The sequence below is a fragment of the Oryzias latipes genome, chromosome 7, assembly GCF_002234675.1.
Source record: "Oryzias latipes chromosome 7, ASM223467v1".
In the NCBI taxonomy this organism is placed as follows: domain Eukaryota; kingdom Metazoa; phylum Chordata; class Actinopteri; order Beloniformes; family Adrianichthyidae; genus Oryzias; species Oryzias latipes.
The window spans coordinates 26605997-26624949 of record NC_019865.2 but is presented as its reverse complement, the minus strand read 5'-3'; the positions used below and the strand labels follow the sequence as shown (position 1 = coordinate 26624949).

General features: G+C 38.7%; 1 protein-coding gene and 1 long non-coding RNA gene across 6 annotated transcripts; both read right to left on the bottom strand.

Moving 5' to 3' along the window:
• Window positions 1–388: 388 nt before the first annotated feature.
• On the bottom strand, window positions 389–8450 carry LOC105357688. Of its 5 annotated transcripts, none has more exons than XR_002288777.2 (9): window positions 6340–8450; window positions 5821–6138; window positions 5404–5553; window positions 4305–4410; window positions 3914–4063; window positions 3079–3171; window positions 2964–2992; window positions 1535–1609; window positions 389–1370 (listed from the first exon to the last, which is right to left on the bottom strand). XR_002288777.2 is itself a non-coding variant. In XM_020700072.2 (9 exons), exons 1-9 carry the CDS (start codon window positions 6398–6400, stop codon window positions 1269–1271), a joined length of 1059 nt encoding a protein of 352 aa, XP_020555731.1. In that variant the 5' UTR covers window positions 6401–8450; the 3' UTR covers window positions 389–1268. The 5 variants fall into 5 exon arrangements, 4 of the variants coding, with proteins under 4 accessions (XP_020555731.1, XP_020555732.1, XP_020555733.1 ...); XM_020700072.2 differs by having other exon boundaries at window positions 4305–4385; XM_020700073.2 differs by having other exon boundaries at window positions 4305–4385; window positions 5404–5481.
• Window positions 8451–10153: 1703 nt separating this feature from the next.
• LOC111947675 lies at window positions 10154–17018 on the bottom strand. The gene is made up of 3 exons (XR_002873552.1): window positions 16865–17018; window positions 11368–12492; window positions 10154–11270 (listed from the first exon to the last, which is right to left on the bottom strand). It is a non-coding gene; the product is annotated as an uncharacterized LOC111947675 (long non-coding RNA).
• Window positions 17019–18953: the final 1935 nt, after the last annotated feature.

Below are 18953 nucleotides of genomic sequence, written 5' to 3'. Positions count from 1 at the left end.
TCATTTGGGCCTTGAGTCTGTCATAAATTATTCATTCTAAAATTATGTTTGTATATTTGTTTTTTTGTGTAGCAATAAACGTAATTGAACAAATATGTATACACACAAACTTTTTGTGTGTTACCGAAAAATGCAGAATAAAAAAAATACAATAAACCATAATCTTTATTTTCTGCTTTTATTTCATGACATGCAAAAATTATTTTATTCAAGCCACGGACCGGGATCACATTTGGATTTTGGCCCTTTAAGCAAAAAAATTTGGGCCCCCCTGTTCTAGAAGGTCTGTTTTTAGAGAACATCTACTGTGCAGCCTGCTTTAAAACACCCACAACGCTGCAACATGAGAAGTTAGTCTACATTCTAAAAGAATAATTGACAGGTGAGATCTGTGAAGTAGTCGACTTTATTTTTCACAATAACTAAAAGTTTTAAGGCAGTAAAATCCTCACTACACATTTATAGACTTTTCTCACACAGTCATGAACATCTTCAGACTTTTCTCTCTTGTTTAAACTCTCAAAGTTCAAACCATCATAAAAAATAAGTCCAGTATTATTGACAGAAAACCAAACCTGCAATGATACAAGAATAATGTAAATGTGGCCGTTTGAAGGATTCTGTACATCAGACGCGGCCCAATGGAGATTTGTTCACCATAATTTATAGCTGATAGGAACATGGAACACAATACACAACAGAGAGAAAAAAAGCATTGAAAGGTGAACTGCGATATATATATAGAAGGAACGTTGTAAAGAAAAGTATATTATCAATGTTTTTAGATCCATACAGGGTTATTTTTCGGTGAAGTTGTTCCCTTTTGAAAGCTGCCTACAGTGACCTTTTAGGGATCTTTTACAACATTTGGTTTGTAGCAATTTATTACCATGAAGTGTGTGTTTAGGTAATAGGTATTCAATGAAGGTTAAAATAAACAGATGTGAAGTGAAAGTCCTGCAGTTTCCAAGAAAACATGACCTTCAAGATCTAAATGCAGGATTCTAACCAAGTGTTTCCCAACCCTGGTCCTCAGGAACACTGTCCTGCGTGTTTCCCATGTTGCCCTGCTTATCCAGACCTGATTCAGCTCATCATCAGGCTCTGCAGAAGCCTGATGATGACAGTCATCAAAGGCAGGTGTGTTTGAGCAGGGCTGGATTGAAAAAATGCAGATTACTGTTCTCTGAGGACCAGGGTCAGGGAAACACTGTTCTAACACAACAAAGCCTCAGGAGGAACATTTGCTGTGACTCTCATCTGTTGGTTTAATGGAGGCTGATGGGATCAGTGTGGACATGAGCAGAAGAAGAGGACACTTTGACAGTGCTGTAGGTCACTGCATCTCCTTCATCGTCTTTGTCCACAACCTGGGAGACAAACAATAGAGAACCAACTGTAGACCTTATCCACAAGCATCTATAGCCACAGTAATGTCCCGTCTTTAGTTGATGTGCAGCAACAACACTTTGGACAGACTGATGTTTCAGTGATAAGATCCTCACTAAATCCTCATTGCAGTCACACAGCTTACCTGCCGCCTGTTGTTTGTGTTCCTGGAGAATCTGATGGAGGCGTAGGAACCAACATCTTCTGGAGGAGTCTGCAGCTGAAGACAGTCAGAGGAGGAACATGAACTTTCTGCTCTGACATTCTCACAGCTGGAGGATCATATTTATGTATGAATTTCCAAGTAGCAGACAACACTTTCCTGTGTGTCTCACTGTGCTGGAGAACTCTAACAAAGCTGTTCTTCATCTTCTTACCAAGTTTTATTCTGGGATGGTGGACAATGGAGCAGGAAGATTGAGGAGCAATCTTTTTACCTAGTGATGAAAGCTAATGGTCACATGTCTGCTGTGTCAGGACTCAAAGAGAAGCTCTAGATTAGATGAACTGTGATGCCCAGACTGGATGTAAATAAGCACATAGGATGTAATGTGAGGTGCTCAATCCACCTGTCAGAGGTCAGAACGCTGTCTCCCCCTCTGGTCACCAGCGAGAACCATCTCCAGTGTTCAGAGTTTGTGCCACTCTGCAGTCATTACTTAGTGTTATGTTGGCATGCCGCCTGCTGCCTCTTTGATCATTCTGTCTCTCCTCTGATGAACTTATGCCAGGCCTGCCTGACCCAGATTTAGCTTTGTGGACTTCTAGTTGACCTAATAAACCTGCTGCATTTTGATCCAGCCGTCTGCTTGTTCTTGTGACACCACCTGTTCCAGGAGAGCACTTTTCCTAACATTAATAGTGGTGCTTGGGATCAGCAGGGATTTATTTCAGCCATTTTATCAGAACCTACACATATCTCACTGTTTATTTGGGATATAGGTCAGTGTCTACAGTTTTATAGGAAGTTTGGGACAAAAACTGAGTTTTTAAGGAGACTTCAGTCCAAGTAAAATACTTTTGATTCAAGAAGAAGCTTTTGTGAAAATACAACTTTATTCAGGGTTGAGTTTAAATGCTGAAATTAGACTGATATGAATATCCTTTACCTTTTACACGCAAAAACACATTTTCTTAGCAATTTGAATCATTCAATGAGTTGTAGTGTTAGTCTTTCTTTGCTGCAAAAATCTATGAATATCACTGGGTTACAGTCGTCTCCAACCTTGTTCTTTGTGAGCTACTGTCATTATTTTGCAGCTAGATTGAGTGAGGCAGGTTTCTGATTAACTGGACACATCTGAGTCCTGATAACCAGTAGGGTTAGCCGCAAAACAAGCAGGGCACTAGTTCATGAGGAACAAAGTGGGACAGTGTTTCTTTACTGCCCCCTTGTGGTTTGGCCAGTTTGTTACAGTGAGAGTTTTTTGGTCTCCTTTAAACTAAGTTTAAGGAAAATAACAAAGGTTAAACTCTGTGTGGAGCAGCAGAAACATGAAACAGAGTTTAGAACCATGGCCACAAAGAAGTCACTATAGAAGTCTAAGATGTCATTATTTAGGTCAAATACTCACCATATTTTCCTCAATTTGTGTTTTTCTTACTGCAGAAACAAAAGTCAGATTTAAATTCAGAAGCAGAAATTCATCTAAAATAATCTTCTGTTTCCAGCAGCAGGAATGTTCTCACCTTTAATCCTCCTCCATCCCAACAACACGACAACAACTAGTAAGCATGCTGCCACAATTACAGCTGCAGTGATCACTGCTGTCATGTCTGGAGCTTAAACAGAGAAAACATCAAGAAAAAGTTAGAAAAAGTTACAGCTCTTTTCTCCACAGCATTTCATTGGATTTTAAGTCTGTTCAAGTTAAAGCAGTTTCGTGGTTTGTGACCAGCAGAAGCTGCAGCTAAAGGTTTATTTATAAAACACTTTTTGAAAAATGTTGATAAAAGGACTGTACAGGTAAAAATGCAAAATCAACAAGAAAACATTTAAAAATAGACAAAAACCAAAGCAAAAACAAAGCGGTGACACTTAAAATAAATGCAGTCAAATTATGACACATCAGACTGCGGGAAAAAGTAATATAAAGGGCCCATATCATGTAAAATCAACTTTTTGCACTTCTTAGTGCAAAAAGTGTTCATTTAATGTTCATTTCTCTCTACAGACAACCCCAAAGTGGTATTTTGATCTATTCATGAATTTCTGAGTACAGTGTTTACCCGCTTATTTATATCATCTCTGATGATTTCAAAAGTGTTAAATTTTGCAGATCAGACGAACTCCTCAAAGTATCCAGTGGTGTCTTGTTAAACAGGTAACTACATCATTATTTCTATGTAAAGAATCAATTTATGTTTGACTTAAAGTTTAAGCAAGAATAGAGAATTAGTTTTTGATTGACAGCTGTGAGTTGAACCTTCAGCTCTAAAACATTCTCACTGGGTTATTTCTGACAACCTTCATGTTTGTTTGGTGACTTCATCTTCAGACGAGACGATGACATCGACCACATACCTGTGTTAGAGAGATGATCTGTTGCAGTTGATGGTTTGGATGTAGACAGAACTGATTCTGTGGTTGTTGTGGATTCAGCTGCAGATGTTGATGCAGAAGATGGTTTGGATGTTGGTTTAAGTGTTTTTCTAGTTGATCTGACATAATTTTCTGAAAGATGAGAAAGCAGAAGTTTGATGCAACAAGTGTCATCTGATGTATGTGAGAAAATCTATAAAAATGTGTCATTTTCTATTGGAAACATGTTTCTCACACCGCATCTGTTTATATTTGTCAAACTATAAAACATCAAACGTTCAAACATCTAAATCCTTTTTTTTATTTTAGAAAAAATTCAACAAACAAAAGAAGTCTTCATTCGTTCGTTCGTTCATCTTCTTCCGTTTTATACCTTTCGGGGTCACGTGCTGCTGGAGCCTATCCCTGCTACTTGTGGGTGAAGACAGGGGACACCCTAGACAGGTCACCAGTCCTGTCGCAGGGAGAAGTCTTCATGTCTGCATAATAGTTGCTGTATTTTTCAGGTTCATATTCACAAACTTAAAAATTCAAGACTTACTCTTTATAACATTTAATTCAACCAAATCATGACACATCAAACTTTTGGATAATATCATTTAAAGGGTTTTGAGTTTAGTGTATTATAATGTTCATTCCTCACTACAGACAACCCCAAAGTGGTATTTTGATCCATTCATGAATTTCTGAGTACAGTGTTTAACCCGCTTATTTGCGTTTCAATGTTTGCAGTTTCACTTATTGGCATATTTTTTTTCAGTCATGTGACTCCTTCAGTTCATCACAGAAACTCAGACAGCTCAAGACACTTTTATGAGACTTTTGCCTCTGGTACAGTCAATTGCTCTGAATAAAAAACCTCTTTATGTTGAGCAATATTCCAATGTTCTTTAATGAATGTTTTACAAAGTATCAGAAATGTTTCAGAAGGGTTTTTGGTGAGTAAGGATCAGTGACGGACATTCTTTAGCCATGGGGGGATGGGTGGGGATGGGGGGTTATACTCATTCATGGATTATTCACAGACGTCTCTGGTCTCTAACCCCCGTGAATATGGGGGGAATACTGTTTATGGATCTAATTTACTCTGAAAGGCTTAAGAAAATCATGGGATAGGCCCTTAACAAGTGTTTTAAGCAGGTTCCAAGCAGCAGCCTCAGAAACTCCAGGTCTGAACATTTTTGAATCAAAGCAAATCAAAATCACAGAAGTTAAGAAAATCCATGTTTCAGACAATAACAATAAATTAATTGAAGAAATCCTCCTGCCTTGAAGGTTTCTCTGTCATCTGCATCCATCTTTGTTGCTGCTACAGTCAAAGCTTCATCTTTTTTAGTAAGTTTATGTTTTACATTATTTTCAGTTTGATCGATGTTTAAGAAAGATGAAAATAATCATTTAACAGGTTGTATCTTCAACTAACAAAAACCACTTTTGTTCTCTTTGTTTTGTAGTATTTATTCCAGACATACCTGTTTTAGAGAGATGATCTGTTGCAGTTGATGGTTTGGATGTAGACAGAACGGTTTCTGTGGTTGTTGTGGATTCAGCTGCAGATGTTGATGCAGAAGATGGTTTGGATGTTGGTTTAAGTGTTTTTCTAGTTAATCTGACATCATTTTCTGAAAAACGACAAAGCAGAAGTTTGATGAAACAAATGTCATCTGATGTATGTGAGAAAATCTATCAAAATGTGTCATTTTCTATTAGAAACAAAACTGTTTCCCACACAGCATCTGTTTATATGTGTCAATAAGTTCATATTTAGATGCATAAAATAGAAAAGAACAAACAATAGAAGTCTTTATATTTGTTAGCATATCAGTTGATGTATGTTTCAGTCTCATATTCAAAAACGTAAAGCTTCAAATATTAAAATCAAAACTTACTCTTTATAACGTTCAGTCCAACCTGAAAATCTGTTTCCTGTTGTCCTGATGTGCTGAACTGTCTGCAGGTGTAACTTCCAGCATCTTCATCTGTGATCTTCTTTATCACCAGAGAACATTTCTCTGTAAGACTCAGTCTGTCTGATTTAGATACAACATCTTTGTGAATCTTCCCGAGTTCAAACAGGGAAAATGTTTGTCCTGAATTACTGTACAGCCAGGTGATTCTGGAACATCCATCATTGAAATAATTTGCATTTTCACATTTCAAAGTGACTTCATCTCCAACTCTGACAGTCTTCTGTGAAAATGTTTGTTCTACAGTTTAGAGAAAGAGAGAAACACAAACATGTTGTGTTGATCCTTTTGATGAACATCTTAGACATTTAACATGCATGTTTAAAGAATACACTGAAGTCAATGTGGTTAGCAGCCTGCTGTCATTAGCATTAAGAACACAACAAGTCATGTTCCATGCTTTCAGAAAGGTCATGTTTGAATCTCTGTCATGTTTCTTACCTGTAAATGTGAGCATCCATGTCAGAAACAGAGGGAAGTGAAGTGATGTGAAGTCAAACATTGTTCTCTCCTCTGCTCTTCTCTGTCTCTTCTTCTCTCAGTGTTTTCTGTCAGAGGCTGAAGTCAACAACAACCCACACTCTGGACACAAATACATCAGTTTCCTGTGGTTAGTATTTCCTCCTTCAAGTCACTTCAGGTTTTTTTTCTTCTTCCTCATATTTGTTCACAGCTTTGAACAACAAGCTTCTAAATCTACATTTTCAACAAACATAAATGAGATTGAAGTGAATTCTGAATCTAAGTACATTTTTACATTTATGTTTCTTAAAAAGTAGAAATGTGGTTTTGTGTAAATGAGGTTTTAGCAGCATCACATGATCGTGTGATCTAGACTATGACTGTTTTATCTCCCAGCATTCACAGCTAACAGTGTGAGATCCGGTCTCAAGGTCTTTTGGTCCTTTTTGAAAGAAGCATTCTGATGTCAAGCTTTCTACATGTCAAGGACTTTACTGCAAAGACTTTTGGTTTTTTTAAATTTCACACATTTGCAGATCGTTTTTGTATTTGTTGATGTGAAGTAAAAAAAAAAACTTTAACTTCTATAAATACCTTTGGTTTTTATAACAGAAACACTTGTTTTATTTTATTTTATTTTTCTTTTTTTTTGGACATGAAGTCCATTAGTTACTTAGTTATGTTACTTAGTTAAGTAGTTATTTTGCCCCACTTGGAGGGGAAAGCATTAAATGAAGGAAACACTCATGGCAAGTGTAGCTGAGGCCCTCTGGCAGGAGCTGGAGCACCAGGGCCTGGAGTTAGCAGCTATGAACTGAGTCTGTCCGGAAATGTTCTGCTCCAAAGCAAATTCAAACCTACGCAGAAACAACTGGACAGACTCGGCTCTCAGCACTGACCTTGATGGAATAGAAAAAGACTTCTTGAGGGAACTGAAGCCTGATAATCTACATGACTAGGTAATCAAACTGTTTGAGCATGGATTTTGTCTTCAAATCCCATTTTTAAAGAATGAAATAAATAACATTTTATTTTCAATCTTTTGTGCTGGCTGTAGTTGCATAATGAGATTTGTTTCTAATTTGATAGTACAGTTTTTTTAGAGGCATAGAAATGGTAAAGTGGTTGAGTGGTTCAGACGTAGCACTACTGAAAACCAAGGTGTGCAATGCAAAGTCCGCCACTGATTTTCCACACATTTATTATTAATTTTCACTGGATGACACTCATCTCTATTTGTCTAGTAAAGCTGACTCTTCTGTTCCCCTCATCTCTCTCTCCTCCTGTCTGTCTGAAGGCAAAAACTGGTTAAACTTAAACTTTTTAAGCTCCATAGTGATGAAACTGAACTACTTCTTATTCCACTCTCTCCAGAGATTCAAGTTTTACTCTTTTCATTGACTCATTTTTAGTCTCCCCCTCCCCACAGGTTGAAACTTTAGGTGTCATCTTCAACAGTTCATTAGTGTTTTAATCTCAAATCAATAACGTTGTTTAGTCCTTCTATTTCCACTTAAGTAACATTAATGATCTTTGTCCCTCCCTCAATGTCCATTCTGCTTCTATTCTAGTTAACAGTCTGGTCACTTCATGTCTTGATTACTGTAATGCACTCCTCTCTGGTCTCTCTCTCTAAAAAATCTCATTAAACTCCAACTGGTCCAGATCTCAGCTGCCTGCATCATCTCCAGAACCTCGTCCTTAAGTCATATCAACACCAGTCTCTAGCAGCTGCATTGGCTTCCATTAGCCTCCAGAATCAAATTCATATTCCTCCTTTCCACCTTAAAGACAATCCATCACCTGGCTCTACCTTATCTCTCCAACCTTCTCCACATCAATACTCCTTCTCATTCTCTCCGGTTATCTTCTTCTTCTGCTCTCCGTCCCCCGGCTCGGTTTGTTACCACAGAGAGCAGAAGCTTTCAAGCACTTGGCTCCGAAAATCTGGAATTGTCTCCCTCATGACTTCCTTAACTTGGTCTCTCTGTCATCCTTCAAATCCAAACTCAACACTAATCTGTTATATTTTGCCTTTTTTTTTATATTTTGGATTTTATTGATTGTTGCGTTTTTGTACAGTATCCTTGAGTTTTTTTTTGTGCTATCCTAGGCACATACCATTGGGAGTTGGGTCATCTAGACCAGTGTTTTTCAACCAGTGTGCCGCGGCACACTAGTGTGCCGTGGGAGATGGTCAAGTGCGCCGTGGAGAAATTGCCCTCATTCACTTATCTAAAAACATTTTCCATCTCCAGGAAATCAGCTCTTTGTTCATCCAAACAGGCCCTGATAAAACACTGAGAAGTTAGGAATATAAAAGATCTTAAAATTACTTTTTCTTTGTGTTTATTTAATTCTATTAAAGACATTTTGATAAGAATCACGGTACCGCGATTTAGCTGCAGCTATAACTGTGTAAGGAAAAGCCCCGCCCCTTTAACTGTCTCCGCCAATCATTCTTGAAGGCTTAATCACATGTCATCAGTCTGACCAATCAGAAGTGGTTAAAGTCTTCACTTCTTGTTCTTAATTCTGCTGATAAAGTCGCTCAGTTCTAACAAAATACCAGCTAAAGCTCGTCTTTAGCTGGTGGTTCATCTCTTAGAAAAAAACAGCCGCAACTTCCTGCTTTTTCTGCCACAATTATCACAAAAATCCACGTGAGATTGCGCGGGGGGGGGGGGGCGCTGTCGATCAATACAGACCATGAATTTATGCTTTTTTTTTTTTTTGGATAATGGTGTTCCGCGGGATTTTTGTCAGAGTTAAAGTGTGCCGTGGCTCAAAAAATGTTGAAAAACACTGATCTAGACCCACCAGACAGTGCGCTGAACCTTTTTCCTTCAATGATTTTTGATCTTCACTGGTGTCCATGGATTACATGAAATCTTTCCACCTTTATGCACCTTTGTCATGGTAAGAATAACACATCAATGTAAGGGTGGGGTCATAGGATAGCACAAGGCTTAAAGCACTTTTGAATAAAATGTGGCGGTGTTGTATATAAAATGCATATATTTTGCAACAGTATTGAAAAAGTACAATAACGGATGGCCCGTTTGACATGTACGCTCCGGCGCTTGTTTTTAACCTTCATGAAGCAGAGTGTTTCGGCAAAATGTTTCAGGGCGTGTGTCAACTAGCGCAGATCACTTGGTTGATGACGTATGAGGCGCCAGATGCATTGTTGGGTCAAACCACGGTTCAGATGTCACTTGTATTTGAACAGTTGGGCGTATTCTCTGTATATACAACAAATGAATCCCAAACCTTTCCCGTCAATTTCTATTGTTTCCCCTGTAATGGAATCTGCATCAGTTCATTGCACTTTACCATGGCTCCTGCTAAACAAAGTACTATGGCTCAGGATAGTTTCAACTCGGTTTTTCCTAATAAGACAATTAATTATGAATGTTATGTCTAAGGAAAATACTTTTATCAATATATGATGGCAAGGTGTGATTGTAGTAGTAGAGATAGCTCAGTGAAACGCGCGAGCCAGACGTATATACCTGTAACACGGAACAGCCAATCACATTGTAGCTGCTGCAACACAGACGGCCAATCAAATTGTAGCTTGTGTTATGCTGTCCAAGGTGACGAAATCCTTTGGTTCCGAGTTCATACCACAGTTAGAGTGAAGTCAGTCAGAAGTTATGGAAAATGCATAATAAATGTTATTTTTTTTAAGCTGAAAGTGACATTTCATAATTATAGTTTTCTACTCCTATCCTGTCTTTGCTTGGGCCAAATAACAGTCATGATCTGTTGCTCATTTCAATTTCAACCATGCTTTATTAAGATATTAACATGCAATAAATAAATAAACAGTATACAATACAAAATGTATCGAAATGTTCAACCATGTATTTAGAATTAAAGGGCATAAGGATTTAAACATTCAAAAAATGAATACAAGAACTTTAAAGATGTAAAATAAATTGAGGAAGTATTAAATATTTTTGCTTTTTCTATCAAAACTAAACAATTCAAGAATAAAAATGTACGAAAACCGTATTCACAAAATAGATTTCACAAACTGAGTTACAAATACTTTCACAATGAAGGATAACATTTGTAGTCTTCAAATCTAATCTTGGGGCTGGTAAGGCCTTCTGCTGCATCGATCTGATGTACTTTTTGGGAGCAGTAGAAGTATTTTACATCCCCAGACTGAAAAAATAAATGAACATAAGATCCATCCCTGAGGTAACGAGGCATCCCTCAAAAAAGACAGTTGTGTGTCATCTTTTTACCAGGTTTCTGCTGTTGTAGCTGCATCCCTACAATCTCCTTCACCATTTTTTCAACGTCAGTCTTAGTTAACCCTTGTGCTACCTTAGATGACCCCACCCTTACATTGACGTGTTCTCCCTACCATGACAAAGGTGGATAAAGGTGGAAAGATTTCATGTAATCCATGGACACCAGTGAAGATCACAAATCATTGAGGAAAAAAGGTTCAGAGCACTGTCTAGTGGGTCTAGATGACCCAACTACCAATGGTAAAGTGCCTAGGATAGCACAAGGGTTAGAGGAGCTTCATCTGGTTTAATGCTGGGGGGGTTCACTGAAGCAAGTGGGAGAGTCACAACTGGCACAGTGACAGTTTCACTTCCTTCAGTGAGATTATGCCACAGCTGCTGGGTCTCCAATAGTTTTACGGTAAATGATGTTCTGAGGTGGGTTACACCACACAGAGATCATTTTAATGGCATGTCTCACAGGTGGAGTCCCAGGCCAGAGTGCCAAGGCTTCCATCTCTGTTTTCATCCAGATCCTCTGCTAGGGAGAGCAGTTCCAGCTGCTAACATCTTGGTCCTAGCATGGAAGTGGTGGAGCAGCAAGCGTTGGCTGAAAGTGAGCAGGAGGAGCGGCAGACTGAGCCGGGGTTCTTCCAACAACTGCTGCAAAAATAACATGAGTTGTTTTTAAATAAAATATCATCACAAAGTCCAAATGAATGTAGCACTTAGCATTTTTGTCAAGAGTTATTGCACTGACTGTAGGTTTTATGCTGCACTCTTCTTAAAGATGGCACCGTTCTACTTTGAGATAGTTCTAAAGCGAGCAACTCTGGTGGTAGAGGAGTCTTTACTGGAGCAGAAGAAAATGAGGAAAAAAGACAGTCAGAAACAGACAGGACGCTGCAGCAGAGGAAAGCTGACAAATGATCCTCAACACCTACCTAACCTTCAAAGCACTCCATAACCTGGCTCCACTCTACATTTCTGATCTTCTTCACATTTCCATTCCCTCCCGATCTCTCCGCTCCTCTTCCTCTCTCCAACTACATGTCCCTCCTAGCTGTCTTGCCACCATGGGGGCTCCGCCCCCCAACTATGGAATTATCTTCCTCCAGATCTATGCAATAGTGACTCTGTGCCACTGTTCAAATCTAAACTCAAGACTCATCTCTTCAAAGAATCATATAGTTAATCCATTCAGTTAACACAACTTCATTTGTCTGTTTTTCTATCCTGTTTTATGTCTTTAAGTTTATTCATGTTTTACTCTGCTAATTTCTTATTTATGTTTTATTCTGTTTTTCTTATTTTTAACATTGCAGAGACCCTGGGTGACCTGAAAGGTGCTTGAAATAAAATGTATTATTATTATTATTATTATTACTAATGCCCAAATAATTTATTACAGTTCTTTGTTAGTAATTGTGCAAAACCCCTTAAAACCATGTAAGAAAACTTGCTCAGTAGAACAGGCGTGGTATGTAAATCAATGAATGAATAATTAGTTTCATTTTTTTATCTTTTGATTGACATCATGGGCTTACTTGATAATGATGTAATAATCCATGTGTAACCTTATTCTGACGTGTTAAGACGTGTACTTTTGTTGTAATTCTGCTTCTTTAAGACTGGCTTCTTTCAATCATTTTCATACCAAACCCATGCAAATAAAATAATTCTGTATTTATCCCAACGACTAACAGTGAATACCTTCAGAATCACAAAAGCAATCACACAAAACACCTGCATTAGAACAGAATGTGGCCAACCAGCAAACAGAAGAAAGGAAAAGGTGATCCTGCTTTAAGACAGAACCATCAGGTACCAGTGGCGGCGGCGGCGGCGGCAGAAGCGGCAGCTGCTAGACCTTTACTCAGTGAACCTAAAAGAAAAAAGTAAACATATGAATATCTTTCTATTTGAACAGACACATTTAAAAGTGCTTAGTGTAAAGAAAGGACTGATCTAAGACTAACATGTAGTCTTATATCAGTTTTTCAACTACTAGTACTACTACTACACAGAAACATAATCAACATGTGATGCATGACGTGTGCACGTTTGTACTGCTTAGCTGGGTTGGGATTGTTTTGTAAACACGTGGGTCCTGTCATCTTCTTCACTACATGTCCCTGCTATTTAGTAAAAGAATTAAGAAAACAGGTTGGAATCAGAAGTAGTAAATAACACTGCAACAGTATTACCAGTTATGGAGAGACAGAAAGCATCATTCTCTCCAACTGTTCATCATCAATTATCTCTAAAGAAGACACTGAAAAGATGGGAAACATCATTTTCTAACATAACCCATGCAGGGAAAGTCAAGCAGGTTCAAGCTTTAGCTTATGTGGTGAAAGACAAATGAAAGCAGCGCGTCATAGAAACCTTAAAGTGACAGACAGCAGTTCTCACAAGCAGAATTATGATGTAATTAAATGCGGTTTATTAAACATTCGATCCATTTCCTCCAAGTCCCTCTTAGTCAATGAGTTGATCATTGATAACGACCTTAGTCTTTTAGCCTTAATAGAAACTTCCAACAGGATGACTATGTTAGATTGAATGAAGCAACCCCCCCCACTTATGCTAACTATCAGAAATCCAGGATTTCGGGGAAAGGAGGTGGTTTGGCAGTAATATCACAGTCTAGCTTACTTCTCAGCCCTAAAGTTAAAAATGCTTATAATTCATTTGAAAGCATTATATTGTCTATAAATCACCCAAACAGGAAAACTCGAAAACCTGTTTTACTCATAATTATTTATCGCCCCCCCGGCCCATATTCAGAATTTTTAACTGAGTTTTCCGATTTCCTATCGACTATTGTCTTAGATTCTGATCAAACTATAATAACAGGGGATTTTAATATTCATGTTGATGACCCCAGTGACTGTCCAGGAAAGGCTTTTGCAGCTTTATTAGATGATGTTGGTTTCACCCAAAGTGTGAATGAACCCACTCACTGTCATAAGCACACCCTGGACCTTGTTCTAACCCATGGTATAGAGATCAGCCAGCTGAGTGTCCTTCCTCTTAACCCCATCATTTCTGATCACTTTCTGATTACCTTCCAGTTTACACTGGAACATCCTTCTGCCCCATTGAATAAGAAACAGCTTAGAAGAACCTTAACTGACCGTTCTGTGTCTGAGTTTAAACACACAGTTCAGCCAGTACTTAGTGATATTCTGAGAAAATACTCTGAGACCAGCTCCCATAGTATCAGTCCTAGTATAAATGACCACTTTGTTAATGATGCCTTACAAGCCCTCAGGAGTACACTCGATGTTGTTGCCCCCTTGAAACCTAAGTTCGTCAGACAAAACCGAGTAGCACCGTGGTTTAACGCTGAAACTCGTTCTCTTAAACAAGAAACCCGTAAGTTGGAAAGAGAATGGCGCCGCTCCGGTTCAGAGCAGTCTCTGGATATCTGGAAACATAGCCTATTAAATTATAAAAAAGCTATGCGTAGAGCTAGAAGCCAGTACTATTCAACCTTAATATCAGAGAATGGAAACAATCCAAGATTTCTTTTTAGCACTATTGCTAAATTAACTCACAGTCAGAGCTCAGTAGAACCACATGTTCCTGTTTCTCTCAGCTCTGATGATTATCTTACATTTTTCGATAGTAAAATCTCAAATATTAGACATAAGTTAAATCAAGTTATTCCTACTATCAGCCCAGAACAGGCTGAAGCAGTTGAAATGGAGGCATCCATAGAAACCTCTGTAACATTAGACTGCTTCACTATTGTGGATCAAGCGGAAATAAATATGATGATAAATACCTCTCTGGAAACGGGTTACGTGCCACAGTCTTTTAAATATGCAGTTGTTAAACCTCTTCTGAAAAAGCCCAGTTTGGATCCTAGCATCTTGGCCAACTATAGACCGATATCAAACCTGCCCTTTATTTCTAAAATCCTAGAAAGAGTTGTAGTTAAGCATCTTTACTGCCACCTACAGGACAACGGCCACTTTGAAGACTTTCAGTCGGGGTTTAGACCTCACCACAGTACGGAAACTGCATTAGTTAGAGTCTCTAATGACTTGTTATTGGCCTCAGAAAAGGGACTACTTTCTATTCTGGTCCTATTGGACCTTAGTGCAGCCTTTGACACTATCGACCACAGTATCTTACTCCAAAGATTAGAGCAGGACATAGGGATCAGAGGATCTGCTCTCCAGTGGTTTAAATCCTATCTGTCCGATAGGTATCAGTTCGTTAATGTAAATGGCCATTCCTCTCAGTGCACTCGAGTCAACTATGGAGTCCCACAGGGCTCAGTCTCCCTACCATGACAAAGGTGGATAAAGGTGGAAAGATTTCATGTAATCCATGGACACCAGTGAAGATCACAAATCATTGAAGAAAAAAGGTTCAGCGCACTGTCTTGTGGGTCTAGATGACCCAACTCCCAATGATAAAGTGCCTAGGATAGCACAAGGGTTAAACAATGGGTAAATTGTTTTTTATCACATGTTTTTAATATGGTGCCTCTTCTGTTTTTAGTGTTTAAGTTTTTTTGGTTTTGTGTTTTGTTTGTCCGCTCATCATGGGGCTCACTCGGTGTGATTGACTTATCAAATGCAGGAGCGGACTACTTCTTTTCTATTTTGTTTGTCATTTCTTTGTTAAAGTCACTTCCCCTCATCTATATTGGACATTATTTTTTATAAGTGCCGAGGGTGCTGTGCATCACAGTTTTCTTGCATGTTCAAATTTTTTTTATTATTGGTTTTGCATCTATTGTGATTTTCTTTTCTGCACATTTGCTGTGGTGTCACCGGTATGGTATTGGACTGCAAATAATGATCCTGTGTTAATAAAACTTTGACTTGTTTCACGGCAGTTATCATTTTTCTCGGTGCAATATTTGTCCTGTTTATTTATTTATTTTTTACTTACATCAAACTTTAGCTTGTGCACTTGTGTTTTAACAGCAATCGGATCGAATCTGGCCGCAAAATATTTGTTGTTTTCTCTTCCTGTATGCTCTGTCAGGATCCGGTTGCGGACACAAACACAGGATGCAGGAATGCAGAAGCAAAGTCTTTAATCCAGCACTGAACTGACTTATAACCAAGGCTAGAGTTCTCAGTAGACTCGAGAGTCAACACAAAACAATCTCGTAATGAGTGGAGGAAACACACAGACTATATACACAGGTGGACTGATGACATGAGTGAACACAGGTGTAGCCAATAAGATGACAGGTGGAAGAGAAATGTAACTGCAATTCAAAAACCCAGGAGACAAAGAGCTAGAAACAGGATAACAAACTGAACACAATTACACACCCACCCTCAATACCCCACATGCTCTTCCCGTAAAATCCTAACTACTAAGAGGATGTGGAAACAGCGCCCCCAAAAACTTAATAGTGGTGAAAAAGTATATTACTTCCGTAGTGTTAAGAACTAGAAAAAAAGAGGAAAAAGTCCCACTTTCTGGCCCAATTTACACTGCATGGTTCAAGTGACCCAATTCTGATTTTTTCCCTCTCATGTGGCACAGATCGGATATGACCGGTGAACGTGTAAGCAGGAAAAAAACGCATGGATTCCGTTTTTCTCAGATCGGATTCAGGCCTCATTCATGTGGAAATAAATTGGATACAAATCGGATACGTGCATTTGCGTGTGCAATGTAAACAGACAAATTGGATATTCACCAGTAAATGCGAGTCGTACGTTAGTGACATCAACTCATGACGCCACCAACTGAGTTCACATGACTTATTATAGGTGCTTTTGTGCGCTGATTTTGCTCTTCGGGGACCGCTGGAGCCCCATCAGCTGTTATCTTTCAGCTTCAGGCTTCAGACCGTAGTCCGGAACTGCTGTTATTTCCGGTCCGGTCCCGGTCAGGACGCAAACGGTAACTAATCAAGCGGGACACCGTTGCTCTGGAACAGGCTAGAAGCCGTTTATTTCTTTGCTTGGATCAAACTGTTAGTACAGTACAACGTCTGCAAACACATCCTCATTTAAAACTCAGAGTACATAAGCCGGCCGAACAAAAGATAAAGATAACTTCAAAATGTGGTCATCAATGGAGTCAAGGAGAAGCAGGCAGGTCTCCAAAGACTTCTTCATCATTCTGCTCCTTTGAGAAACACAGAACTGATCACTTTGACTCTTTGTTCTACTTTATAAGAACAGAATATGAACTCAGCTCATGTTTCATGGAAAAAGTCAGAATCAGTCATAGTCTGTGTCTGTAACAGTTTCATGTGTTTGTGTTGTCACCTTGTGTTCTGGTCCATGTGCAGACTGATGCAGTGATGACTGAGAGTGCTGCTAAACCCACAGGAACATAGATGATCCTCCACCAAACACCTTCAAGGAGAATCAAACCATTCAGAACATTTTCTCAATAAAATGGAACACAAACATCATCACCACTTTGATGCTTCCATCAAGCACAGCAGCTCTACTTGCAATCTTTAAGGAAGGCTAAAAACTGAATCATTTTATAAATTCCAAAGCACATTAAAACATTAAAATGATGCTCTGTCTGTTTTGGTGGTGGAAGGAGTTCTTCAAGCAGATGGAGGAACCTCAGGAGGAAGAGCAGCTAAATACTGAGTGATTAGCTGTTGGTTCAATTCTGAACCTTTTCTGTGTTTAAGCATCTCATTTATTCTCTGATGATTTCATAAGTGTTGAAGTTTACCGATGAGACAAACTCCTCATAAAGTAACTAGTGGTATCTTGTTAAACAAGTAACTAGATCATGATTTCCATGTCAAGAGTCATTTTATGTTTGACTGGAAGTTTGAGCAAAAAGAAGGACTTAGTCTTTTGATTGACAGGTGAGAGTTGAACCCTCAGCTTTAAAACATTCTCACTGGGTTTCTTCTGACAACAATGTAATAAAAATGTGTCATTTTCTATTGTAAACATTATAAAAAAACTGTTTCTCACACAGCATCTGATTATACTTGTCAATATCAATAATTTCACGTTTAGATTGAACAATAGAAGTCTTCATATTTATCTGCATATCAGTTGCTGCATGTTTCAGTCTCATATTCAAAAATTTAAAGCTTTAAATAATAAAATCAAAACTAACTCTTTATTAAGTTTAGTCCAACCTGAAAATCTGTCACCATGTGTCCTGATGTGCTGAACTGTCTGCAGTTGTAAATTCCAGCATCTTCATCTGTGATCTTCTTTATCACCAGAGAAAATTTCTCTGCAAGACTCAGTCTGTCTGATTTAGATCCAACATCTTTGTGAATCTTCCCAAATTCAAAAAGGGCAAATGTTCGTTTGGTTGAATTACTGTACAGCCAGGTGATTCTGGAACATCCATCACTGAAATCATTTGCATTTTCACATTTCAAAGTGACTTCATCTCCAACTCTGACAGTCTTCTGTCTGAATGTTTGAGCGTCTACAGTTTAGAGAAAGAGAGAAACACAAACATGTTGTGTTGATCCTTTTGATGAACTTCTTAGACATTTAACATGCATGTTTAAAGAATACACTGAAGTCAATGTGGTTAGCAGCCTGCTGTCATTAGCATTAACCCTTGTGCTATCTTAGATGACCCCACCCTTACATTGACGTGTTCTCCCTACCATGAAAAAGGTGGATTAAGGTGGAAAAATTTCATGTAATCCATGGAAACCAGTGAAGATCACAAATCATTAAAGAAAAAAGGTTCAGCGCACTGTCTAGTGGGTCTAGATGACCCAACTCCCAATGTTAAAGTGCCTAGGATAGCACAAGGGTTAAGAACACAACAAGTCATGTTCCATGCTTTCAGAAAGGTCATGTTTGAATCTCTGTCATGTTTCTTACCTGTAAATGTGAGCATCCATGTCAGAAACAGAGGGAAGTGAAGTGATGTGAAGTCAAACATTGTTCTCTCCTCTGCTCTTCTCTGTCTCTTCTCTCAGTGTTTTCTGTCAGAGGCTGAAGCCAACAAAACTACAGAAATACATCCATTTCCTATGGTTAGTATACCCTCCACTATGTCACTTCAGAAGTTGTCTATCAAGTAAGGCCATAACATTTTTTTTTACTCTCCTAATTATAGGAGAAAGTCAGGAGTCTTCCTCTCCTCTTGTCTGCTATTGCATCCTCTTTCACAGTCATCACTTACATTTGTTCAGCTGTCTGTTTTTTGTCAGACAGAAAGTGTTTTCTCTTCAGATCTCCAGCCCTTTGGTTCTAATCCTGTTCTTGTTTCCTAATCCTGGTTGGACCTTGATCTGTTCTGGAATCTTTCCTCTCTGTCTTCTCTCTGCATCACTGCTGGTCTTGTGAGAAAAACCCTGGTTCTGGATTGTGAGAACTGTTGGTGGATGAGGTCTTGGAACTTCATGAC